Here is a 26,952-nt window from a genome sequence, read left to right on the forward strand (position 1 = left end):
CAGGTAGTTTTCCCCCGGTGATGCGTTGTGCAGACCTCACTACCCTCTGGAGAGCCTTACGGCTGTGGGTGGAGCAGTTGCCGTACCAGGCGGTGATACAGCCCGACAGGATGCTCTCGTTTGTTCATCTGTAGACGTTTGAGTGCTTTTGGTGACAAGCCAAATTTCTTCAGCCTCCTGAGGTTGAAGAGGCGCTGCTGTGCCTTCTTCACCACTCTATGTGAGTGGACCAACTCCGTTTGTCCGTGATGTGTACGCCGAGGAACTTAACTTACTACCCTCCACTACTGTTCCGTCGAAGTGGATGGGGGGGTGCTCCCTCTGCTGTTTCCTGAAATCTACGATAATCTCCTTTGTTTTATTGACGTTGAGCTGTAGTCGATGAACATCATTCTCACATACATTCACACATACAAGAGGTATTCCTCTTGTCCAGATGGGTTAGGGCAGTGTGGTTGCGATGGCGTTGTCTTTGGACCTATTGGGGCGGTTAGCAAATTGTAGTGGGTCTAGGGTGTCAGATAGAGTGGAGGTGATATGGTACTTGACTAGTCTCTCAAAGCACTTTATGGTGACGGAAGTGAGTGCTACGGGGCGGTAGTTGTTTAGCTCAGTTTCCTTAGCTTTCTTTGGAACAGGAACAATGGTGGCCCTCTTGAAGCATGTGGGAACAGCAGACTGGAATAGGGATTGATTGAATATGTCCGTAAACACCAGCCAGCTGGTCTGCGCATGCTCTGAGGATGCGGCTGGGGATGCCGTCTGGGCCTGCAGCCTTGCGAGGGTTGTGTAGGGACATCTGGGATAGAATTGTAGACCTGCACAAGGCTGGGATGGGCTACAGGACAATAGGCAAGCAGCTTGGTGAGAAGGCAACAACTGTTGGTGCAATTATTAGAAAATGGAAGAAGTTCAAGATGACGGTCACTCACCCTCGGTCTGGGGCTCCATGCAAGATCTCACCTCGTGGGGCATCAATGATCATGAGGAAGGTGAGGGATCAGCCCAGAGCTACACGGCAGGACCTGGTCAATGACCTGAAGAGAGCTGGGACCACAGTCTCAAAGAGAACCATTAGTAACACACTACACCATCATGGATTCAAATCCTGCAGCGCACGCAAGGTCCCCCTGCTCAAGTCAGCGCATGTCCAGGCCCGTCTGAAGTTTGCCGATAACCATCTGGATGATCCAGAGGAGGAATGGGAGAAGGTCATGTGGTCTGATGAGAAAAAAATGGAGCTGTTTGGTCTAAACTCCACTCGCCATGTTTGGAGGAAGAAGGATGAGTACAACCCCAAGAACACCATCCCAACCGTGAAGCATGCAGGTGGAAACATCATTCTTTGGGGATGCTTTTCTGCAAAGGGGACAGGACGACTGCACCGTATTGAGGGGAGGATGGATGGGGCCATGTATCGCGATCTTGGCCAACAACCTCCTTCCCTCAGTAAGAGCATTGAAGATGGCTCGTGGCTGGGTCTTCCAGCATGACACCGACCCGAAACACACAGCCAGGGCAACTAAGGAGTGGCTCCGTAAGAAGCATCTCAAGGTCCTGGAGTGGCCTAGCCAGTCTCCAGACCTGAACCCAATAGAAAATCTTTGGCAGGAGCTGAAAGTCCGAATTGCCCAGCGACAGCCCCGAAACCTGAGGGATCTGGAGAAGGTCTGTATGGAGGAGTGGGCCAAAATCCCTGCTGCAGTGTGTGCAAACCTGGTCAAGAACTACAGGAAACGTGTGATCTCTAATTGCAAACAAAGGTTTCTGTACCAAATATTAGGTTCTGCTTTTCTGATGTATCAAATACTTATGTCATGCAATAAAATGCAAATTAATTACTTAAAAATCATACAATGTTATATTCTGGATTTTTGTTTTAGATTCCGTCTCTCACAGTTGAAGTGTACCTATGATAAAAATTACAGACCTCTACATGCTTTGTAAGTAGGAAACACTGCCAATTTTGCAGGTTATCAAATACTTGTTCTCCCCACTGTGTGTGTGTGTGTGTGTGTGTGTGTGTAATCACACACAGTGCATTCGGAAAGTATTCTGACCCCATGACTTTTTCCACATTTTGTTACGTTACAGCCTTATTCTAAAATTGATTAAACACTACCCATAATGAAAAGGAAAAACTGTTTTTAGAATTGTTTGCAAATGTTTAAGAAACTGTCACATTTACATAAGTATTCAGACCCTTTATTCAGTACTTTGATAAAGAAGCTTTGGCAGCGATTACTTCCTTGAATCTTCTTGGGTATGACGCTACAAGCTTGGCACACCTGTATTTGGGGAGTTTCTCCCATTCTTCTCTGCAATTCCTCTCAAGCTCTGTCAGGTTAGATGGGGAGTGTCGCTGCACAGCTATTTTCAGGTCTCTCCAGAGATGTTTGATCGGGTTTAAGTCCGGGCTCTGGCTGGGCCATTCAAGGACATTCAGAGACTTGTCCCAAAGTCACTCCTGCGTTGTCTTGGCTGTGTGCTTAGGGTCGTTTTCCTGTTGGAAGGTGAACCTTTGCACCAGTCTAAGGTCCTGAGCACTCTGGAGCAGGTTTTCATCAAGGATTTCTCTGTACTTTGCTCCGTTCATCTTTCCCTCGATCCTGACTAGTCTCCCAGTCCCTGCCACTGAAAAACATCCCCACAGCATGATGCTGACACCACTATGCTTCACTGTAGGGATGGTGCCAGGTTACTCCAGACGTGACGCTTGGCATTCAGGCCAGAGAATCATGGTTCTCATGGTCTGAGAGTCTTGGGCGCCTTTTGGCAAACTCCAAGTGGGCTTTTGTGCCTTAGTGAGGAGTGGCTGCTGTCTGGCCACTCTACCATAAAGGCCTGATTGGTGGATTGCTGCAGAGATGGTTGTCCTACTGGAAGGTTCTCCCATCTCCACAGAAACTCTGGAGCTCTGTCAGTGACCATTGGGTTCTTGGTCACCTCCCTGACCAAGGCCCTTCTCCCCTGATTGCTCAGTTTGTCAGGGCAGCCAGCACTAGGAAGAGTCTTGATGATTCCAAACTTCTTCCATTTAATGATGGAGGCCACTGTGTTCTTGGGAACCTTCAATGCTGCAGAAATGTTTTGGTACCCTTCCCCAGATCTGTGCCTCGACACAATCCTGTCTCAGATCTACAGACAATTCCTTCGACCTCATGGCTTGGTTTTTGCTCTGACATGCACTGTCAACTGTGGGACCTTTTTATATAGACAGGTGTGCCTTTCCAAATCATGTCCACTCAATTGAATTTACCACAGTTGGACTCCAATCATGTTGTAGAAACACCTCAAGGATGATCAATGGAAACAGGATGCAGCTGATCTCAATTATGAGTCTCAATGCGTCTGATTAGTAATGTAAATAAGGTATTTGTTTTATTTTTAATACATTTGCAAAAATATCTAAACCTGTTTTTGCTTTGTCATTATGGGGTATTTTGTGTAGATTGACAATTTTAGAATAAGGCTGTAACGTAATACAATGTGGAAGAATTCTAATAGTATACACTACCAGGGTTGTCCTCTCTCACAGGCCAATCACAATAAAGCAATCTCTGTATGTTTCTTCGTCTTTTTGGCAGGCAAGCCCAAGCTTGGCCGAGAGCTGGGGCGGGGTCAGTATGGAGTGGTCTATCTGTGTGACAGCTGGGGGGGACGCTACCCCTGCGCTCTGAAGTCTGTGGTACCGCCCGACGACAAGCACTGGAACGATCTGGCTCTAGAGTTTCACTACACCAGGTGAGACGGCCCAGCCAGCAGAGAGGGAAGGATTTAAAGACGACCTGCTGCTTTGGCTTGTCATATATGGTCACACCTGTGCCATGGATTTCAGCCATACCCTTTTAGTTTGTAGTTTCAACCATAGTTTGTCCTAGCATTTCAATACAGCACGCCTTTAAACTGAGACCTGAGGTAGTAATAGAAAGTTTAAAAAAAAGTTTACTTATTTTTTGATATTGAAATTTGTCTCTACTCAAGTGAAGAATAGTCCTCCAATAACCAACAGTGGTGCGACTCATTTGTCATCAACTAAACTCTTCTTTATTGGTGGTGACGTGACAGGTCTTTGTATAGCGCATGTACTGGATAAATCGCCACACCCTCTAGGACACGCAATGGGCTCATTTGAGTAGTAAGGCGCAAGCTACCGACTAGACAAAAGTTGAGTGAAGTCGGGGGAGTTGAATCTGCAACATCAGAAAGTCGGAAACGGATGTGGTTTTCCAACATCTAGGCTCAGTGCCACATGGCAGTGTTGCAATTGTTTCTAAATGTTTTTCTTTGTAATATTGAATTAAACATGTCTCCAAACCCCATATCACACACTCAAACTGTACATATGTGTGTACATCGTACTATCAATTGGTGAGACTCAAATCACATTTAATTGCACATAACCACTGTATACGTGAATCACGGCAAAGTTGTTTCCTGTTTCAGTCACGTCTTTGGTCAAGTTCGGGTGGGTTAAACAAAAACACCTTAATTATTGGTTGACAATAGACCCTCTGACAATGCAGATGAGGATGTTGAAGAAATTTGCAGTCAGTACTTCATGACCTTTGATCACATGGTTTTCGGTTAATGTAGTTGTCGTGTAGGTGCAAGTTGGGCAATTTGTATCCCCATAATGCAACACATTTTAAGGTGGTGACCACTTGACAAAAGTGATCTGCTCGGACACGCCCATAGATTTGGGTTATCAATTCATTTTGGCCCGCTGCCATACTGCCTGTGGGGCCCTGCGCTACAAGTCCCAGCATGCACTGCCAACGTGCTGCATGCCAAACGGCAGTGCATTGGAGTGTCTGAAAGTGGGTGTGTCAACAGAAGTAGGAGGATCAACAAGTTGGGTTATGGAAAGCGAATCAGCTAATTTAGCAGACTCATTTTAGCTAAGCCTAGGCCTTTTCCTAAATGTCAACTCATTCTCCTAACCTGTTACATTAATGATCCTAACCTCCTACGTTAGTTCTCTTAACCTGCAATGTAAACATTAAGCTGACCAGAGGTGCACCTGGATATGTCTGGTCTAACCAATAATGGAGTGCCGGATGTTACACCAGTTGCTGTTGCTCCACCCACTGATGTTACAAACACAGCTGTTGATCAACCCACTTCTTTTGCAACGCCCACTTTTTTAAACACTCCAAGTATGCAGTTACCCATACTTGGTACATTGCCACACACACACACACACCGCCATTACCGTTCTTCTGGCAGCATGATTGCAGATTGTCTTTTTCAAAATAAGGGCCCCCCTACAAAGACATGTTAAACCCTGTTTTTAACAGCATTGCAACCATCTTTTAAAAAAAAAAATGCATTGATAATTTGGCATTTTTATATTGTATTTATACCAGCTTTTATTTGGAAAGTTTACACCAATATTGGTTTGTTGAAAGCTGTGTAGGCTATATGTTATGCAGTTTTAATAAAATACAAATATATGTAATTGGATTTAGTCAGAGTACAAAACTTAGACTAATTTATTTTGCTGAGCAATTTGTTTTTATTTTATTTGACTAGTTAAATAAAAAGGGTTAAGTCAGTTTAGAACAAATTCTTATTTACAATGACTGCCTACCCCGGCAAAACCTGAACGACGCTGGGCCAATTGCGCCGCTCAATCATGGCCTGATGTGATGCAGCCTGGATTTGAACCAGGGACTGCAGTAATGCCTCTTGCACTGAGATGCAGTGCCTTAGACCGCTGCGCCACTCGGGAGCCCGCACCCAGGTTTAATACGGAGCTGGTGACTCCTTACTCATTCACTTCACTTCACTGCAATGCAATACACGGCATATGAATTATACACTGTGCATTCAGAAAGCATTCAGACCCCTTGACATTTTCCACATTTTGTTACGTTACAGCCTTATTCTAAAAATTTATTAAAAAGATATATCCTAGTCAATCTGCACACAATACCACATAATGACAAAGTGAGAAGTTTAAAAATATATATAATTTTTATTAAACAAACATTCCGACCCTTTGCTATGAGACGCATGATGCAATTGAGCTCCTGTGCATCTTGTTTCCATTGATCATCCTTGAGATGTTTCTACAACTTGATTGGAGTCCACCTATGGTAAATTCCATTGCTTGGACATGATTTGGAAAGGCACACACCTGTTTTATATAAGGTCCCACAGTTGATAGTGCATGTCTTAGCAAAAACCAAGCCATGGGGTCGAAGGAATTGTTCATAAAGCTCACAGGATTGTTTCGAGGTACATATCTTGGGAATGCTACCAAAGAAAGTCTGCAGCATTTACGGTCCCCAAGAACAGTGGCCTCCATTCTTAAATGGAGGAAGTTTGGAACCCCCAAACCTGAGCAATTGGGGGAAAGGGCCTTGGTCAGGGAGGTGACCAAGAACCTGATGGTCTCTGACAGAGCTCTAGAGAGCCTCTGAAGATGGTTGTCCTTCTGGAAGGTTCTCCCATCTCTGCAGCACTCCACCAATTAAGGCCTTTATGGTAGAGTGGCCAGACGGACGCCACTGCTCAGTAAAAGGCACATGACAGCCCGCTTGGAGTTTGCCAAAAGGCACCTAAAGGACTCTGACCATGAGAAACAAGATTCTCTGGTTTGATGAAACCAAGTTTGAACTCTTTGGCCTGAATGCCAAGCATCACGTCTGGAGGAAATCTGGAACCATCCCTACGGTGAAGCGTGGTGGCAGCATCATGCTGTGGGGATGTTTTTCAGTGGCAGGGACTGGGAGACTAGTCTGGATCGAGGGAAAGATGAACGGAGTAAAGTACTGAGAGATCCTTGATGATAACCTGCTCAGGACCTCAGACTGGGTGGTGAAGGTTCACGTTCCAACAGGACGACAACAACCCTAAGCACACAGCCAAGACGATGCAGGAGTGGCTTTGGGACAAGTCTCTGAATGTCCTTGAGTGGCCCAGTCAGAGCCCGGACTTGAACCCGGTCGAACGTCTCTGGAGAGACCTGAATGGGAGAAACTACCCAAATACAGATGTCAAGCTTGTCGCGTCATACCCTCAGCCAAAGGTGCTTTAACAGGTACTGCGTAAAGGGTCTGAATACTTATGTAAATGTGATATTTCACTTTATTTAATTTGCCAAACTTTAACTTGTTTTTGCTTTGTCATTATGGAGTATTGTATGTAGATTTAATCCATTTTCTTCTAAGTCCCATTTATAGCATGAGGGGAGGAGGGAAAGTGCAGACATGCCATATTCCTAGGCTACTAAAATGTTGCAGTCTGGCTTCGGTTTTTAAAGCTTGACAATGAATAACCAAAAGAGAACCTGCAACAGAACACCATGCAAAGCAATGCTGCATTTTAACTATAAATCTTACAACTTACCTAGCTACTTTTTTGTTATTTACAGTTTTGAAATACTTTTTGATTAGGCTCAAAGCATACTATGCACATCTGCAAGTAGGCCTATATTAGCAAAGGCTTGACAAATAGGCCTATATTTACTATGTTAAAATGCTATATCAAATCACATTTTATTTGTCACATGCTTTGTAAACAAAATATGTCGACTAACAGTGAAATGCTTACCTAGAGGTCCTTTTCCAACAATGGAGAGTTGAAAAATATACAATAACAAAATAGAAAGTGACGCAAGGAATAAGTACACATTTAATTTTTTACACATTTACACATAACATGGCTATATTCATGGAGTACCAGTACTGATTTGATGTGCAGGGGTAGGAGGTCATTTTCTGCATTTTGTGTTATAGCCTGAATTGATTAAATTGGGAGATTTGTCACTGGCCTTCACACAATACCTTGTAATGCCAAAGTGGAATTGTTTTTTGAAATTTGTACACATTAATTACAAATGGAAAAACTTAAATGTCTTGACTCTAAGTATTCAGCTCCTCCTTTGTTATGGCCAGCTTAAATCTGTTCAGGGGTAGAAATGTGCTTAAGTCACAAGTTGCATGGACTGTGTAATAATAGTTTTTAATATGATTTTTGAATGACTACCTCATCTCTGTTCACCACACAATTATCTGTAAGGTTCCTCAGTCGAGCAGTGAATTTCATACACAGACCAATGCCTCGCCAAGAAGGGCACCTAACGATAGATGGGTAAACAATTTTAAAAGCACAAATTGAATATCCCTTTGAACATGAAGTATTTAATTACACTTTTGATGGTGAATCAATACACCCAGTCACTACAAAGACACAGGCGCCCTTCCTAACTCAGTTACCTTAGAGGAAGGAAACCGCTCAGGGATTTCACCATGAGGCCATGGTGACTTTAAAACAGTTAATGCCATAGTCATTGTGGAAATTGACCCACAAAGAGCCTATTGTGAATAACCCATATGTGTATATATATAATGTGTGTGTGTATATAAAAAAGCTTATTTTACTCAGTTTCTAAACAAATAAAATTTAACCAATCACTATGGCCTCAAAACATAGTTAAAACTATATCATTTTGATATCATGGATGGTCAGTCCTTGCATCCATTTTTAGAGAAGTTATTTCTCCAGCCCCATCCCTCAGCTTAGTACTGCACTAAGGCCGGTGAGACTGCTTTGTTATTGTTTCTACCGCTATATTGCTGCTTTAAAGCTCACCAATGCAGGTCATGGAGAAGTAACTTCTCATGTGGCCAGATTTCAGTGTTGGGACTGGTCTGCCCCCCTGTGGCTGTCAGAAGAATTTCATACACATGCAGCTGGAAAGGAAAAGTTGTGGTGTGTGCTAGTGAGCACTGTAAAAAGATTAGGAAACTACATTTCCACTTACACAAGAGGGTAGGATGTAATAATATGATAATTGAAGACCTTATTTCTCCTACTCTATTGTGTATGGCTGCAGGTCCCTCCCTAAACATGAGCGTCTGGTGGATCTCCACGGCTCGGTGATTGACCACACTTACGGTGGGGGCTCCAGCATTGCTGTGCTGCTCATAATGGAGAGGCTTCACAGAGACCTCTACACAGGCTTGAAGGTAACCATATCTACCATGTACTCTATATCTCTTCTATCACAGGTCTGCCTGATCCCATGCCTCAGTGTCTCCTTTTCCTCTCTCTCCCAGGCTGGTTTATCACTAAAGGAGAGACTCCGGATCGCTCTGGACGTGGTGGAAGGCATTCGTTTCCTGCATGGTCAGGGGCTTCTACACCGAGACATTAAACTAAAGAACGTTCTAGTGAGTAAGGGTTAAAGGTGCTTTCTCTAATCATGCTGAATGTGTAACACTAGTGTTGTTTACCACATTGTAAAATCATATCACTTCAATTGTTTCCATTGATTTAATTTTAGACGTAGTTCTAATGTTGAACTGAGTTCAACTGTGGTCATGGCTGACTGGCCACAGTAGACACTCTCTCCAGCACCACACACCAATGAATTCCTCATTATTTCAGCATTCATATTCCGGCTGTGCTGCTTGCTTATGTAAGAATAGCCCCTCCCTGCTTACACAGTATGATGTTTGGCGGTGGAACGAAAGGGCTGGGTTTTAATGAATAAACAAGTTGTAGGTGTGTTGAGGCTTGTCCCCTCAGAACATGCTCCATGGCTAAATATGTGGTTGCTTCATATTGTGTATTTACGGTCTTTTATGTATTGCGTTCTCAACAATGTCCATTACAATGTCCATTATAGCCTGGTTAGTTAAATATGGTGAACATTTTTGTAGTCCACATGTTCTAATTGCATTGCTTCAATATGGAAATGCATTGTTAAACAGGCTATAGCATTCACACTGATCTAGGGGCTAGGCATACTGTAAATGGCTAGAGCATTCACACTGATCTAGGGGCTAGGCATACTGTAAATGGCTAGAGCATTCACACTGATCTAGGGGCTAGGCATACTGTAAATGGCTAGATACAATACAGTTTTACATTTGAGTAATTTAGCAGAAATCTTATCCAGAGCGATGTAGTTAGTGCATTTATCTTAAGATTGCTAGGTGGGACAACCACTAATCAGTCTTATTGGTAAGTACATTTTCCCTCAAGGCAGTGATCAGCGCACATCCAAACAAAGGGGGAATGTGCAAATGTAATGTTTTATAAACATAATGGAACCATCTTCCAGATCATATTTTCACTTCTCCAGAAATAGCAGACAAAATGTAATTGCATTTGAGCCATGTTCTTTCTAATAAGTTTGATCTTGTTTTTTGTTTAATTCGATTATAAAACGGTCTGCTTTTTAAACCAACTATTTCTAAATTGGATCGGGTCAGAAGCATGATATCATGAATCGCTTATTTTCCATTGCAGTGTGGTGCAACATGGTCTCGCATTATTCTGTACGTAAATCCGGGACACTATATTTAGTATGTTATGTTACGTTTCCTATGGTACCTATTAATTTGTGGATGTCCAACCATTTTGTATGATGTGTAACCAATTACAATTTGTATTATGTTACAAATTTGCTAGCTAGCTAACGTTAGCTAAGCTAGTGGTTAGGGTTAATTTTAGAAGTTTGGCTAAAGGGTTAGCTAAAATGTTGTCTTTGCAAAGTAGCTAAAAAGTAGTTGGAAAGTTGCTAATTAGTTTAAATGCTAAAGTTATTTAACCTTTGGGTTGCTAGACATTTGTGTTATGTAACATATCGTACTAATTTGACTGTCCCGGATTTACTATGTTACATGTAGTCTGTGTGCACACGTAGGCCTTACATGTCTTTACACACAACATTCGCGCGTCTATACAAAATACTCGGCGCCTGTCAATTATATCGTTACCTATGTGTGAGGCAGATTATAAAACCAATCTGCTGTTGATATAGCATTCTAGGAGGTTTGGAGCACAGTTCTTTGGTAATTGAACGAGGCGTGCTCTTTGAAAATGGGGATGGATAAAATGCTCGAACAAGCTAAATGAATTATTTGTGTTAATAGTGAAAAAGCATGAGGGCAAAAACCTAACATATTTCAAAGCACTCTGACCATTTAAACCCCTTTTCTTTAGAGGCTACTTGGCTAATGGCCTGGTTAAAGAAGCACCTATGCGATGCTGCTAAACAAGCCTTGATTAAGGGGTTTGCTAAACAAGCCTTGATTAAGGCTAAGCTTGGTTTTTAATCCAATCAAACGGAATGGGGGAAGAGGAAACAATCGTTTGTTTCTAAATACGAGATTCACCGGCACAAAATGCGTATCTCTTTTGCGCTTCCGTTCTCTAAATCAATTTTATTACTGTTAAGACCAACTTCCCATTAGCGCTGAATGAAATTGTCATGTTTTGAATGTGTTAAGGACACACCTCATATGTCCACCACTCCCACCTCAGTGCAAGTGAGCTGATGTTAGATAGGTAAAATGCCAGTGCACCAGTTTTTACATGATGAAATTGCAAACTAATGTGCCGTTAGACACTTGTGCCTCCTTAGCGCCAGCCGCAAATCGAGTTCTGTATGTGCAAGACCTCGTGTATCCTTTGAGAAACCAATATTTATGATCCTGACATGTCACGTCTTGTACACATCTTGCCAAGTGTTCCTAATGTGTTCCGCTCCTCTGGCCCTCAGTTGGACAAGCAGAACCGGGCCAAGATCACAGACCTGGGCTTCTGTAAGCCAGAGGCCATGATGTCTGGCAGCATCGTAGGAACCCCCATCCACATGGCCCCAGAGCTCTTTACAGGTCAAATATCCTGTTACTCAGTCATAGTATTGCATCATAGACCACCTCTCATTCTAGGCTCTTTGATTTAACCACAAGTCTGACCTCTTTCTTCAGGAAAGTATGATAATTCTGTGGACGTCTATGCCTTTGGAATCCTGTTCTGGTATCTCTGCACTGGCTCTGTCAAACTCCCAGAGTCCTTTGAGAAATGCTCCAGCAAGGACCAGTTGTGGAATAACGTTAAAAAAGGTAATGTAGACCCATATCTAAAATACTAATTCAACTGGATATGATCAAGATTTCAGTTTGCTGTAACACTTGTATTTTATCCAGGACTTAGTGTGTAGTTTCTGTTGACTGAATTGGGCTAGAGAGCTGCCAGGGCCTCAATTGTGCCCATGTTTTCAGGCGCGAGGCCCGAGCGTTTGGCCAGCTTTGATGAGGAATGCTGGCAGCTGATGGAGGCCTGCTGGAATGGAGACCCTTCCCAGAGGCCCCTGCTCGGCATCGTAGAGCCCAGCCTGCAAAGCATCATGATACGGCTTTGTAAATGTGGCTCGCATCAGAAAAGCAGCAGCCTGGAGGACTCAAACTGACACAAGCGGACCAGACTGTTGCAAAGGATTATGGTCAAAAGAAAAGTAATTTGTTGTATTTATGGAGAAAAAAAAAGATATGACCAAGACAGTTTCCTCTTCCTTTTAAAGGAGTTAAATATACACTATTTAAGATGAACTGAAACTGGACAAACATGTTTGTGTCGTGTGTATTTGTATAGTACAAACTGTCTAGTGTACACTGCTTTCGTCCATGCTAATTGTTACTAGATATGAAATGTTAAAAAAATGTATAATTTTAGATTGTATTAATTGAATTCCTGCATCTATGCAATTCCAACTTTTTTTTAATAAATGATTTTGACAAAATAATCAATTTTTGCTTCACTCTTTACATAGGGTTCTGTTGTATTTATAAAGATGCTGACATGGAATTGTTTTGCTATTTGACTCAAAGTATAAAAAAAAATATCCCATGGGTGAAGACCGGGTACAATGCACAGAAGCCTGCCTTAGTGTAGTCTCAATTTATGCTCTAGTCCCGGGGGGGGCAGGCAACTTTTATACCTAAACTGTAATTGGAACAATGTGTCCCTCTCGCATTAGGTGGGAGCTGCAAGCCCATTGAGGAAATACTCAGTGCAAGTTAACATTGTGTTTTGGTTGCAGTTCAGCATTCTACTACAGTTCGATACAAATTCTTGGGCTACATGTGACATCCATGGAATGCTCTTATTAGCCTATTTCCCCGGAAAGAAAAACAATACCACATCGAATGTGTGAATTCACAGAAAACTACAAGCCACATCAGTAACCTACTACAGGTCTTGGTTTTAAGCAGTTGATTGCTTTGTGCTCCAATTATGACGAACTGTTTGTACAATCCAGATAATGGGAAAAAAGTTGCTACTCCCTATCTAGTGCTTCAGTTAAGTAAACAAACTGATTCACTAGGAACCTGAATGGTTGCACTCATTTGTAGGCTTCATTCAAATGTTAACCTTTATCATAGTGTTTTCAACAATTGGCAATGAACCTTGACAGTATCATGAATGCTTTCAGATGTCATTAGGGAGCACCAGTGCTGATAGAAAAATAACAGGTTCTCTTTCATACACATCAAATTGCCTGAACTGCTTTTTATAAGTGGGAATGTAGAGGTGTACAGTTTATGCAACATGATTCAATTGAAGATGAAGTATTAGTGTTTCTTTTTACAGAACTCTTCACAGTAAAATTGGAATACATGTCAGTATTACAGCACGTATTTTACAAAAACAATGGAACGATCTAATCTATAAAATACAAAGTCGCTGATTCAAATGAAAGCATATCCCCTTGGACAAAAACGTGAGCATTCTGAGTTTATACAAAAATTCACGATATCAAAAGTTCTTGACACGCAGGCTCTTTTCCTCCAATGATAATGCAATAAAATGAAGGCGAAATGGTGGAGAAAGGCAGACATTCTCACTTCTAGTGTCTGTATGACAGCTGACTAGTCGCTGTTGCCTTTAAACATCCTTCAGTAGTGAGAGAAACTTTACAGAGTGCTTCCATTACGGGGCGTGACCCCATGGCCTCCAGCCACACTTCAACAGGAGTCCTTTCCTCCAGTGTAGTGGTTTGGGTGGCGCTGTTCATCCCTCTGCAGAGACCTGTTGTACTGACTCTTCCTGGCTGGCAGCTTCCTGAGACCGGAGTGGAGAAATGAGTTCTCTACAGCAAAACTCAAACGGACCTCAGTAGAATAACTAAATCCTTGAACAAAACAACTGTACAGGTGAGATTACAAACTAGTTAAACTTCTTGAGGAAATTCCCTGAACTTTTAAAATCTTACAGCTAAATGACCCAGCCAAAGGAGGACTTCATTGTTCTTAATCTCCGGAGTTTGAAACATAAACCACAATAAACAAAAAAACTGAATTGGCTCCAGTAACTACCAGTACACCTGGCCGGGTAGTGTAAATTATTTTAAAAAGTGCATCACTTCAAGTATGTAAACAATGATTTACAAAGAGAGACTCATTCCATCAGTGTGCCTGGGCCCTTGCAGAGACTCCTGAGGTTTTGGCACTCTCACACACATTCATGCGCGCGTGCACTCAGAAAAAATTGGGGTTGGAGAGAGGGTACTCCATGGATCTCCAGGTGAGGAAAGTCCAACGCTCTCTGTTTTTCAGACATCAGCTCCTGTTACTCAGAGAAAAGTAAGCATGGCGATGAGGGCCGAGGCTCTATGACCTGCAAAGACACACCCCTCCGTCAGCCGGCTCATATGGAGGGGTTGCGGTGGCTGCTGGGAAAATGGAGGGTGGGTGGATGGGGAACAAACGTTACACAACACGGGGAAAACAGAAGGAACAGAAAACAATGAATGAGAATGATTCACGTACGTACACACAGTGTGAGAGGTGATAACCAAATTATATGGGATTATTATTTTGGTTATAAGGGATGAAGGATCGATCGATAAGAAGACAATGATCCTGATTTCAAATGAGGATCAAGTGCTTCAGTGAATAAAATTAAAGAATAGGAATCTATGTTTTTTGGAGGGAGAGAGAGAGAGGACAGATATTGATGGTTAGTAAACTACAATACTCTGCACTGTAGACACTGGTCATATAATGATTTTGCTTCTATTAAAGACACTTGTATTTAGCAATTTATATAATGGTTCCAAACAGTGTGTATTAACTCATAAAAAGTAGCTTTTACCAAGTCCCTCTGTTTATGGAACTAACAGTTTTTTGTTCACAACATGATAAAATCACCTGATCATGGGAGTTACTTGACATCTGAGCTCATTGATGAGAATGTGACCAGTACTCTATATATTTGACTTTTAACAAGCTAGCATGCTAAAATCAACACTACATAGGCAAAGAAGAACAGGGGACAGACTACACACAATGGTGACGGGGGCACGACACATTCAGTGGGACATCAATTCTTTCACATCAAATTGGTAGACTGGTGTGCAGAAAATATGACATGCAGTATACAACACAAAGCAACAAGTACTAACAAATATCTTAACTTCTATCTAAGAGCTGTTGCTTTGGATTCTATGACATTGTGATGAACTGTATGTGTTGCTGTGTTTGTGATCTGCACTGGGTTGTGTTCAGACAGAGCGGTGTATTCTGTTTGGACGTGAGTCATGTTTGGTGCTCGGTGTTGTGATGACACTCACTCTGACCCTGATGAGTCACCGTCCACTGTCCCCGCCTTGATGCTCATGGCAACACCATTCAGCTGATCTTGTAAGCTGGGCTTGGCCCCGCCCCCTCGGCTCTCACCGGAGGAGGAGCCCTGGGAGGAGGCGTGGCCAAGAGCGTTCTCGGACAGCTCGTTATGGATGCGGTTGATACCATTTCTCTCCGCAATGGGGGAGAGCTGCTTCTTCTTCAGGATTCCTGCATTTGAAAAGACACATCCTATCCTAAACATTTCTGAAGTTCTGGAAATCCCACCTCTACAAAGATATAGAGTGGAATAACATGTGGAATGTTGCAGCAGGGTTGACGTTAGGGTTTGTTGCTGACCTTTCTGTGGGTGTGCGCTAAGGTTGGGCAGACTGGGCAGCAGCATCACATGGTCCTTCCCATAGCCCTCTGCCTTGTCCCCTGGCCTGTCGTCTGGCATGCCTCGGTGGTCCCGTGTCTGGCCCAGTTCAGGGTTGCCCAGAGACTCTACTTTTAGCCTTCCTGCTCCCCCCAGGCCTTCACTGTTGCTAGCTGTCGTCACAAACTCCCCTGGCCAGTACAGCTTACTCAGGTTGTTATCTGACGAACACCCAGACAACTTTAAGACTACATCTTAAATGCTTGATGCATTACATCGTGGTGTAAGCTGTTGTCTTACAAGACCAGAATCGGGTAATTCAGGTGTTATTTATGCATGTTTAAGTAAGATTCATGTTCTGCTCAGAAGTGGATTCATTTAAACCCAGCCAATTGTGTACAGTGTAGGTGTATTCTATTGAAGAGTTGTCTGGTATGTGTGTGATGTTTGGGTGTGGTATACTGTTAAAGCAGAAGTGTGTGAGCGGTATTATCAAGAGTGTTACTGCATGGGGCTGTGTTCACATACTACCTGCGTGTGGTCTACTGAGAGTGAGGTATTATAGGTGTGAGGTCGTATAGAGTTGGGGACTCGGTGTATTATAGATGTGAGGTCATACCCTGAGGGTGTGGTCTCTTAGACACATTGGATGCCATGCTTTCCCAGCATTCATCTGGTGGGTAGGGCCCCTCCTCCTCGCTGTCAGAGGAGTGTGTGGAGGCGTACGATCCGCTCTGGTCATCCTCCAGAGACAGGTCACTGTCCGAGTCCGAGTCGTGATCTGTTGTTGCACACACACAAGTTAAGATGATGACAAATGAGTGTTGTAGAGATATACATACATTGACCATATGAAATGAATACTCTGTATGCCTCTCTGTGTTTGAGCTATGCACCAAAGCTGCTAAAAGGCAGTCACAGTGATCCTAATGACATTCAAATGGGAGACCTACCATTTAAATGCTCTTTAGTTTCATGGAAGAGTGAGCCGTGCTCGTTCAGAGCGATGTGTACCTGGCTATTATTCAGGCCACCATCATCCCTGAAAAACACAACAGGACTTGTAGCAGGACAAACAAAGCCCTGGTCTCCTCAATGTAAGTTAGTATGTGGCTTTGAAAGGGGTGTTCTATCTGTATTACAGTACATAACAATGACCATCATAAAACCCACACATTTTCAATTAACCTGGAAAGAAAACTTTTTCTAGTACAAAATGATGCAGGAGGACCTAAACAGCATGTGTCAATGGGGCCTGTTGTTTCCCTCTGTGCTTACCGTACCTGAGGACAAAGGGGACATAGCTCTGCTGGCTCTTGCCGCTCTGCAGGGTGTCGTTCAGAGAGACACTGGAGTCTCCAAACGGCAGGTGGTACAGTCTGCCATCCATGTAGCTGGTGTTACAGTTATACGACTGGAGGAGGAGGAGAGGAAGAAAAGAGGAGAGGTATAAGTTAGTAGGTAGTATTCTGTTTTATTTGTTTGGTGCTTTAGTTAATGTCCTTAGTAATATAAGTCCAAGCATAAAGATGATGATGGGGGCCTACAGCTGTGCATGTCTGTACTAGGCCTTGGATGACTGATGACGTCCCTATACAGTACGAGAGATTTACCGAGGGCTTGGACTTGATCATGTGATCCGGGCGTTTGCGGCTGCAGCAGTAGCGCATGGCGTTCCTCGCCTCCTTGTTGAACACAATGCGGAAGAAGAAGATGAAGGGACCCTGGAATAGACAGACCAAATAATGTCAATGGAGCAAGGATACTGACAGTCAAACTAGTGACTAAGTCTTTAAATTGTGGTTTAAGTTAAACAAAAACAGTGTTTACTTGAAGGCAGTTGAATCCAGCAAACAAGTAGTGGAAGATGATCATGTCACTGTTGACTGAGAGTATAGCTAACAGACATGTGACAGTGACCAGGAGGAGAACCCCACATGACGTCCTCAGCCCAGAGCTAGACACAAACAGACAGAAAGACACATGTAAGATGAGAACATCACAAAGGTTACATTAGGATAAGTGAGTTCAGAGGATATAGAAATGTGTTTTTCACTTTTATGCAATCCATCATGAGCCAACAACCACAGTTTAGTGAATTGGCAGCTTCACTCTCCATTCAATGACACAATGCACTCTCTAAAGTGCTGTAGCCTTGGGGTGCTGTACCCTTGGGGTACAACAGCATGCCTGTGTTAATGACAGAATTTGTGTTGTTTTTAATTCAGGCAGCGGCAGGCAGAACACTCACATAGGGGGCTCTTTCTTTTCAAAGCTGTGGTGTCTCATGGAGCAGGATGCTCTGGAGGCCAGGATATACAGGAAGATGTTCATCTGGAAAACACAAAATACAATTAAACTATGTATTACTGTATAACATAAAGGCATACTATTATACAACTCTAGTATATACAGTACCGGTCAAAAGTTAAGACACCTACTCATTCCAGAGTTATTCTTTATTTTGACAATTTTCTACATTGTAGAATAATAGTGAAGACATCAAAACTATGAAATAACACATATGGAATCATGTAGTAACCAAAAAAAAGTGTTAAACAAATATTTGAGATTCTTCAAACCCTTTGCCTTGATGACAGCTTTGCATTATTCTACAATGTAGAAAATAGTCAAACAAATAAATAAAAACTTTAATGAGTAGGTGTGTCCAAACTTGACTGGTACTGTAAATATCATACAATACACTGTATTAGAGATCTGATGAGGACGTGGATTGTACTCACAGACACCACCATGGCGATGGGCCCTGCCAAGCTCCAGATCAGAGTATCGTACACGGACAGCCAGCAGAAGTCTGGGTTCCCATAACCCTCTGGGTCCAGTCCGACCGCCAGGCCTGGACGACACAACCACCAAACACACCAGTAACTAACAAATAACTACAGTAAGGCTTTCAACCGTTATAATTGGATACATGAGTTGGCATTGTGTCTGTGTGTTTGTGTGTGCATCAGTATGTGTCAAGTTTGTATTGCTACGTGCACTAGTACAGTGAAATGCCTTTCTTGCTGGCTCTTTACCAATAATGCAGAACCAATATAAAAAAATATCAAAAGTCAAGTTGATGAAAAACAAGAAATTGAAATAAGAACACGAGAAAGTAAGTAACTTATATACAGGATCAGTTCCAGAGTCAGTGCCAATACCACATTTACAATGTGCAGGGATACTGGAGTGGTAGGGTTAGATATGTATAGGGGTAAGGTGACAGGGATACTGGAGTGGTAGGGTTAGATATGTATAGGGGTAAGGTGACTTGGCATCAGGATATATGATAAACAGAGTAACAGCAGCGGATATGATTGTACGCGAGTGTGTGTGCGTAGAGTCAGTATGAATGTTTATGCATGTAATGTGTGTGTGAGAAAAGTATGTGTGTGTGTGTTGGAGTGTCAGTGTGTAGAATGTGCATAGAGTGAGTGTGTGATTGTGTATAGAAAAGAAAGTTAAAATAGACGGGTCATTGCAGACAGTTCGTGTAGCTATTTAGCAGTCTTATGGCTCGGGAATAGAAGCTGTCAGACTTCATCCACCGGTACCGCTTGTCGTGCGGAAGCAGAGAGAACAGTTTATTGCTTGGGTGGCTTGAGTCTTTAACAATTTTTCTGATATAGAGGTCCTGGATGGCAGGGAGCTCAGCATCAGTGATGTACTGGGCCGTACGCACTACCCTCTGTAGCGCCATGTGACGGAGGGCGGTGCACTTGCCATACAAAGCAGTGATGCAGCCAGTCAAGATGCTCTTTGTGGTGTAGCTGGTGAACTTTGAGAATTTGAGGGCCCATGCCAAATCTTTTCAACCTCCTGGGAGGGAAGTGGCGTTGTCGTGCCTGTTCGCGTGTGTGGACCATTTTAAGTTCTTAATGATTTGTACACCCAGAAACTTGAAGCTCTCGACCCGCTCTGCTGCAGCCCCGTCGATGGGGACGTGCTCGCCCCCGTTTCCTGTAGTCCACAATCAGCTCCTTGGTCTCACTGACGTTGAAGGAGAGGTTGTTGTCCTGGCACCACACTGTCGTCACTGACCTCCTCCCTGTAGGCTGTCTAATCGCCGCCGGTAATCAGGCCTACCCACCGTCATGTCGTCAGAAAACTTAATGGTATTGGAGTCGTGCGTGGCCACGCAGTCGTGGGTGAACCGGGAGTACAGGAGGGGACTAAGTACGCAACCCTGTGTGGCCCCCCATGTTGAGGGTCATCGTAGCGGAGGTGATGTTGCCTACCCTTACCACCTGGGGTCGGTCCATCAGTGTGTGTGTGTGTGTGTGTGTGTAAGGATGTGTGTATTGTTCAGACCTGTGATGAAGGCAGGCACGCCCCAGCCGATCATGTAGTAGAATCGCATGGGTCCGTAGTTGATGTCTCGTATTTCGCTCAGCATGCGGTAGACGTGCAGGCCCTCCAGGAAGAGCCAGGAGAAGGTGCACAGGTAGAAAAAATGCAGCAGGATGGCGATGATTGTGCACACAAACTACAGTCACGGGGGAGAGAGAGAGCAAGGGGGAGAGAGAGAGAGAGCGAGGGGGGGAGAGAGAGAGCGAGGGGGAGAAGGAAGGGAACTTATTATACTCTATATTACAGGGCTCAAAGTGGGCAGAATGCTTTGATGATTTTTCCTTTGTTTTTAATCAGATCCATATCAGACAGCTATTCCAAACAGAGGAGAGGGAAGGTAGGATATTGAAAGTGGTGTACTGAACCCGAGATCGACAGGAGGTCAAATTCAGTATTAAAAGGTAGACAGAAAATAACTTTGTTCCAGTAGTTTACCGGGTTGTCTGCCAGGTTAATGCCCAGGATGAAGATGAGTTCGGAGATGAAGAGGGCGGTGGCACCGTTGTTGATGATGCTGGTCTTGTTGCAGTGCATGGCCCGCAGGCAGAGGAGGAAGAGCGTGGTGAGGAAGAGGAAGCCCAGGGTCACGCTCACCGTGCTCCACGTCACCAGCTTCACTGGAAGGATCTCACCGTTCTGAGAAAGAAGAGAGGAAGAGGAGGGTGGAGGAAAAGTTTAGTTTAAGAAGAGCTTTGTTTGGTCGTTATAGTGAACAAGACCCCTATAGGGTGTGGTCTGAGGTGTATTGAAGTCGAGACTCATACAGCATATGGTGTAGTTCTGTCTAGTGTTGTGTAGTGGTGTGGCCTTGCTCACCTCTCTCCTGGAGATGTCCATGAGAACAGCGAAGCTGGTCATGTGGTAACACTGGCAGCTGATGTGAGTGTTGTTCCTGAACACCACCTCACAGCCTTTGGCTGACCAGCCTCCGTTCCCCGCTCTGACAAACAAAAACAACAGTCAAACAATGCGATGACAGATTATTGGGTTTCAACCTAATCCTTTATATAACTTTTTAAGTCTTTGTTTCTACAGCTCAAAGTTGAAATAGCTTGTGTGTGTGTGTGTGTGTGTGTGTGTGTGTGTGTGTGTGTGTGTGTGTAAGTGTGTGTGTGTGTGTGTAAGTGTGTGTGTGTGTGTGTGTGTGTGTAAAACTCACAGTATGGAGTGGTTCCAGAAGACACAGATGGGTTTGGAGCGCTCCTCAGTGGTGACCATGCGGAACTGCACAGTGATGGGTTTGTCCAGCATGTGCTGCAGCAGCTCCTCGTTGTCATGGACCGTGATGCTGACCACCGGGGAGTTGATGACTGGACGCTTAGGCACTCTGGTGGACATCACACAAAACCACTAATTAATTCTTCAACAGGAACCTTGTTGCTGCTCTTCCTCCTCCTCATGAATAATGTTCTCCAATTCTAAATTGGCCCCTAACCCCTACACCAGGGCTGGACCCAAAAGGGGTAATTACGTATCGCGAGTACCGACTACTGTATTCTTTATGAACTCGGTCAGGCTTCGACCACTGGGATCATATAAACACACAAGACACGGAAAAATGTGTCTAATTGCATGAAATTGGCTTAAAAACTGCAACATTTTCTCTCCGCTAACATGAGGGCTGTGAACAGTTTGGGGTTGGCATGGATTGCGAGGTGGGGGTTTGTTACTACGACAATAAAATATCAGTCTGGTCCTTTGTCACGTAGGCAATTTGTGTGACCAGACCTTATCAAATAGTACCTGCGTACCCCTGCCTTAGACCTTTGTGTAGATCTGAAAGGATCCGCAATATGGCAGAAATACCACCAGGGAAATGTAGCCCCATGAACATATTACTAGTATGTATCCAATAAAATCTATGTGAAGTATCTAGAGGTAGGAGGCAAGGGGTCAATATGGAATCAGGTCCCTGTCTCCCTCTGTCTCACCTCAGACTCCTCTTATCAGGGTCGTAGCTCGCAGGCAGCAACGAGGCCAGGCTGTGGAAGATGATCACGCTAGCGATGGCCTCCTGCTCAGGGTCGTCAGGACCTCGATGTCGCCTCTTCCTGCTGGACGTGTGGTTTCTCACAGAGGATTCTGGGAAGGTGTCCAGGTGGCGGTGGCCCTTGGTCTCCATGGGCGGCTTGAACACTGAGTCGGGGAGGGTGACGGCAGTCTCCTGGTCCTGAGGCCTCAGCCCTCTCAGAGACTGGTAGCGAGGGAGCTTGGCTCCGGCAAAGTTCATCTTCTGGAGGCGATCTATTGAGATGACTGTGGAGAACACCCAACACAGATAGGGTAGGTTAGACAGCAGACAAACCACTAGAAAGAGGTAGATGGCTAGATGGTTCAGTTTGTGAATCCTACAACTTATGGAATAATATTCAACAAATATTCCAACTGATAAAAAGTCTACATCTAGGCTCTCCAACCCTGTTCCTGGAGAGCTACCCTCCTGTAAGTTTTCGCTCCAAACCCAGCTGCAACTAACCTGATTCAGCTTATCAACCAGCTCTCCAGGAACAGTGTTGGAGAGCCCTGGTCTACATAAAATGGTGTCTTTCTGTCCGACATAACGTCTATACCTAGTGTAAAGCAAAGTAGACCACACTCACCTATGTGTGGTGTGACAATGGTGAAGGGGCTGAGGTAAGTCTTCCTCATGTTTTGTGCCAGGGTGTTGGCGTACTCTTCATACTGGTGCAGTAGGGTCGCCGTGCCCCCCTCCGTCTGCTGGATCAGCTCCCAGTGTGGCCGTGTGCCTGGGGACAGGATGGCACTGCCCACCTGCACCAGGTTCTGATGTGGGGAGGAGGGCAGGGGGTCAGAGAGAGACTGGCATAGGGTGGTGGAGGCAAATGTGTTGTGTTCAGTTACCTAAAGAGTTTATCCGAGATGCATGTTGCATTGTGTCATGTGCAGAGGAGGCTGGTGGGAGGAGCTATATGAGGACAGGCTCATTGTAATGGCTGGAATGGAATTAATGGAATGGATTCAAACATTTGGTTTCCATATGTTGGATGTGGTTGATAGCATTCCATTTTTCCATTCCAGCAATTACAATGAGCATGTCCTCTTATAGCTCCTCCCACCAGCCTCCTCTGGTCATGTGGTGTTATGCTGTATTAACTGTGTTGCGCTGCCTTATGCTGCACTGCATGGTGGTGTGTTACACTCTGCAATATTGTGTTGTGTAGTGTTGTGTGTTGTCGTGTTACCTCAGTGAAGTGGACGTCCTGGGTGGCGGTCAGGCTGAAGCCCTGCTGGTGGCTCTCGTACCGCAGTAGGCTCTGGGTGAGGCGGTAGGCCACCTTCACATCACTGCCGTAGTACTCCACCGTGTGCAGCGTGGCGTTGGCCAACATGGCTGCCATCTGCTGGACCCGCCCAGAGTCCAGGAGAGACACGTTATGGGAAAGCTTTTCCGACTGGACCAGGGAGAGAGAGAACAGTCTTACAGCAGGGAGAGAGAGAACAGTCTTACAGCAGGGAGAGAGAGAACAGTCTTACAGCAGGGAGAGAGAGAACAGTCTTACAGCAGGGAGAGAGAGAACAGTCTTACAGCAGGGAGAGAGAGAACAGTCTTACAGCAGGGAGAGAGAGAACAGTCTTACAGCAGGGAGAGAGAGAACAGTCTTACAGCAGGGAGAGAGAGAACAGTCTTACAGCAGGGAGAGAGAGAACAGTCTTACAGCAGGGAGAGAGAGAACAGTCTTACAGCAGGGAGAGAGAGAACAGTCTTACAGCAGGGAGAGAGAGAACAGTCTTACAGCAGGGAGAGAGAGAACAGTCTTACAACAGGGAGAGAGAGAACAGTCTTACAGCAGGGAGAGAGAGAACAGTCTTACAGCAGGGAGAGAGAGAACAGTCTTACAGCAGGGAGAGAGAGAACAGTCTTACAGCAGGGAGAGAGAGAACAGTCTTACAGCAGGGAGAGAGAGAACAGTCTTACAGCAGGGAGAGAGAGAACAGTCTTACAGCAGGGAGAGAGAGAACAGTCTTACAGCAGGGAGAGAGAGAACAGTCTTACAGCAGGGAGAGAGAGAACAGTCTTACAGCAGGGAGAGAGAGAACAGTCTTACAGCAGGGAGAGAGAGAACAGTCTTACAGCAGGGAGAGAGAGAACAGTCTTACAGCAGGGAGAGAGAGAACAGTCTTACAACAGGGAGAGAGAGAACAGTCTTACAACAGGGAGAGAGAGAACAGTCTTACAGCAGGGAGAGAGAGAACAGTCTTACAGCAGGGAGAGAGAGAACAGTCTTACAGCAGGGAGAGAGAGAACAGTCTTACAGCAGGGAGAGAGAGAACAGTCTTACAGCAGGGAGTGAGAGAACAGTCTTACAGCAGGGAGAGAGAGAACAGTCTTACAGCAGGGAGAGAGAGAACAGTCTTACATCAGGGAGAGAGAGAACAGTCTTACAGCAGGGAGAGAGAGAACAGTCACAGCAGGGAGAGAGAGAACAGTCTTACAGCAGGGAGAGAGAGAACAGTCTTACAGCAGGGAGAGAGAGAACAGTCTTACAGCAGGGAGAGAGAGAACAGTCTTACAGCAGGGAGAGAGAGAACAGTCTTACAGCAGGGAGAGAGAGAACAGTCTTACAGCAGGGAGAGAGAGAACAGTCTTACAGCACCATTTTATATATTGTATTTAATAAGTTGTGTATATGCAGGGCTCCCTTGTAAAAGTGACCTTGGTCTCGATGGTAACTAAAATAAATGTAGAACAAAAAGACCTAACTCTGCTATATTACAGCAATAAAATCAGTTCATCATTCAACTTAATAGAATAAGTCATTGAAGTGAATGGATCCATATAAATGTGAGCTGATGAGGGGTAAATGAGTCTAGCTCTAGTGGAGCTGTATCAGGGGTAAATGAGTCTAGCTCTAGTGGAGCTGTATGAGGGGTAAATGAGTCTAGCTCTAGTGGAGCTGTATCAGGGGTAAATTAGTCTAGCTCTAGTGGAGGTGTATGAGGGGTAAATGAGTCTAGCTCTAGTGGAGGTGTATGAGGGGTAAATGAGTCTAGCTCTAGTGGAGGTGTATGAGGGGTAAATGAGTCTAGCTCTTGTGGAGGTGTATGAGGGGTAAATGAGTCTAGCTCTAGTGGAGGTGTATGAGGGGTAAATGAGTCTAGCTCTTGTGGAGGTGTATGAGGGGTAAATGAGTCTAGCTCTAGTGGAGCTGTATCAGGGGTAAATGAGTCTAGCTCTAGTGGAGCTGTATGAGGGGTAAATGAGTCTAGCTCTAGTGGAGCTGTATCAGGGGTAAATGAGTCTAGCTCTAGTGGAGCTGTATGAGGGGTAAATGAGTCTAGCTCTAGTGGAGCTGTATGAGGGGTAAATGAGTCTAGCTCTAGTGGAGGTGTATGAGGGGTAAATGAGTCTAGCTCTTGTGGAGCTGTACACACCAGGGTCTTGAGTTTGGTGAAGGTGACAGAGGTACAGTTGAAGAGGTTGGGGGGCAGCCATCCCTTGTGTTCGTCACAGTGGCGAATAGCTGTGCCTGAGAGAGAAGGGGGAAATCTTCATAAAAGGAGAGGAACATGCTGGAAAGACCCGAGGCAAGTTTAAGTGCATAGTATAGTATATTCCATCATAGTATGGTAATTAGCTAAACTGCTGAGATTCATCGTACCGATAGATCCCTTGGGACAGGGGACTGCTGCAGGGAGACCAAACTTAGTCCTGGGCCACCAGATCCCTGCCTCTATTGCCTGGGGACAACTGTCATAGATCACTGAGAGAGAAAGACAGGGAGAGAAAGCGAGAGGGAGGAAAAGTGAGGGGGAGGGCGAAAGGGGAGGGAGAACAGGAAAGCTGATCAAATTAATTGTCCAGGTGTAACTGTACACATGACATAGAATTTGCTTGGCACAAAAACACTTTTTAAAAGGCCATGTAATCACATTCATTTACTAAATCAGTGAACTAAATGAATCAGACTGGACTACAGAAACATTTCTGAAGCATGTGACATTTGGTAATTCTTTACTGTCATGTGACGTATGTTAATGCTGACCTTCGCAGCCGTTGGGCGACACCTCAGCGAAGGGGTTGTCACAGTGGTCACACTGGCGCCCGATGACCCCTGGCTTACACTGGCACTGCCCGCTCTCCCTCTCACACGCCCGTGAGAACGAGCCCACTGGGTAACACTCACATAGCAGACACACCTCGCTGCCCTCTGGACGGTAGTGGTTATCCTGAGAGCAGAGAGAGAGGGATAGAGCGAGAGATAGAGGGGGAGGGAGAAGAAAAGGAAGGGAGGAAGTAAAAAAATAATACCAGCCCACAGTGCAGTTTCACCCATCGCCCCTGTCCACTTAAACCATCCTGCCATTGAGACACAGTAGTCAGCTGGCTCACCTTGCAGCGGCACTCCCCGCTGGTCTTGTTGCAGTCGGCATCGAAGCCCTTATCTGTCTGACAGTCACAGGGACCACAGGTCTTATGTCCCCACCAACCCCTGGGACACGGCAGGTCAGTCCTGAGGGCCACACATAGTCAGAAACACAACAGATACACAGACATTCTTATGGACCAACAAAAACATAGTGATATGATCTGTGTATAGCAAAGATTAAGATGTTTTACTAACTTCTTCTCGCAATACTGGCCAAAGTAGTTGCTGGGACAGTCACAGGTGTAGCCGCGGGAGGAGCTAACCTTCCTGGTGCAGGCTGATTGGTGCTCGCAGGGGTTTAGCGCACATACGTCTGTGCAGTTATCGCCATAGTAACCTGGCAGGTAAACAACACAATAAGAATTCATAAGTTATGTCTGGGAGGGATCAACGTAAGACTATATGGTCGTATAATATGGTTGTAAAATCTAATGATGAGGAAAATAATGCTGATGATGGT

General features: G+C 44.6%; 2 protein-coding genes across 8 annotated transcripts in view; one reads left to right on the forward strand and one right to left on the reverse strand.

Annotated features, from left to right (window-relative positions):
- dstyk (dual serine/threonine and tyrosine protein kinase) overlaps window positions 1–12,547 on the forward strand; it is a 39,516-nt gene extending 26,969 nt beyond the window's left edge. For all 3 annotated transcript variants that reach the window (XM_021569346.2, XM_021569349.2, XM_021569348.2), the window contains 6 exons: window positions 3,588–3,744; window positions 8,846–8,978; window positions 9,069–9,182; window positions 11,522–11,636; window positions 11,733–11,867; window positions 12,027–12,547. In XM_021569346.2, the coding sequence (XP_021425021.1) occupies window positions 3,588–3,744; window positions 8,846–8,978; window positions 9,069–9,182; window positions 11,522–11,636; window positions 11,733–11,867; window positions 12,027–12,214 (842 nt within the window). In that variant the 3' untranslated portion in view covers window positions 12,215–12,547. The remainder of the gene's footprint in view (window positions 1–3,587; window positions 3,745–8,845; window positions 8,979–9,068; window positions 9,183–11,521; window positions 11,637–11,732; window positions 11,868–12,026) is intronic.
- A 752-nt stretch (window positions 12,548–13,299) lies between these two features.
- celsr2 (cadherin, EGF LAG seven-pass G-type receptor 2) overlaps window positions 13,300–26,952 on the reverse strand; it is an 80,503-nt gene continuing 66,850 nt past the window's right edge. The window contains exons 13-34 of one of the 5 annotated variants that reach the window (XM_021569341.2): window positions 26,688–26,829; window positions 26,456–26,576; window positions 26,109–26,292; window positions 25,725–25,826; window positions 25,498–25,592; window positions 23,307–23,516; window positions 22,704–22,887; window positions 22,035–22,359; window positions 21,263–21,430; window positions 20,920–21,043; window positions 20,539–20,739; window positions 20,065–20,239; window positions 18,492–18,604; window positions 17,999–18,081; window positions 17,578–17,704; window positions 17,361–17,471; window positions 17,031–17,161; window positions 16,701–16,789; window positions 16,367–16,528; window positions 15,729–15,968; window positions 15,377–15,599; window positions 13,300–14,720 (exon numbers count right to left, since the gene is read on the reverse strand). In XM_021569341.2, the coding sequence (XP_021425016.2) occupies window positions 14,693–14,720; window positions 15,377–15,599; window positions 15,729–15,968; window positions 16,367–16,528; window positions 16,701–16,789; window positions 17,031–17,161; window positions 17,361–17,471; window positions 17,578–17,704; window positions 17,999–18,081; window positions 18,492–18,604; window positions 20,065–20,239; window positions 20,539–20,739; window positions 20,920–21,043; window positions 21,263–21,430; window positions 22,035–22,359; window positions 22,704–22,887; window positions 23,307–23,516; window positions 25,498–25,592; window positions 25,725–25,826; window positions 26,109–26,292; window positions 26,456–26,576; window positions 26,688–26,829 (3,338 nt within the window). In that variant the 3' untranslated portion in view covers window positions 13,300–14,692. Of the gene's footprint in view, window positions 14,721–15,372; window positions 15,600–15,728; window positions 15,969–16,366; window positions 16,529–16,700; window positions 16,790–17,030; window positions 17,162–17,360; window positions 17,472–17,577; window positions 17,705–17,998; window positions 18,082–18,491; window positions 18,605–20,064; window positions 20,240–20,538; window positions 20,740–20,919; window positions 21,044–21,262; window positions 21,431–22,034; window positions 22,360–22,703; window positions 22,888–23,306; window positions 23,517–25,497; window positions 25,593–25,724; window positions 25,827–26,108; window positions 26,293–26,455; window positions 26,577–26,687; window positions 26,830–26,952 lie in introns of those variants that run through there. The other 4 variants (XM_021569344.2, XM_021569342.2, XM_021569343.2 and 1 more) reach the window with 4 other exon arrangements.

Source organism: Oncorhynchus mykiss, chromosome 17 (genome assembly GCF_013265735.2).
Source record: "Oncorhynchus mykiss isolate Arlee chromosome 17, USDA_OmykA_1.1, whole genome shotgun sequence".
Classification (NCBI taxonomy): domain Eukaryota; kingdom Metazoa; phylum Chordata; class Actinopteri; order Salmoniformes; family Salmonidae; genus Oncorhynchus; species Oncorhynchus mykiss.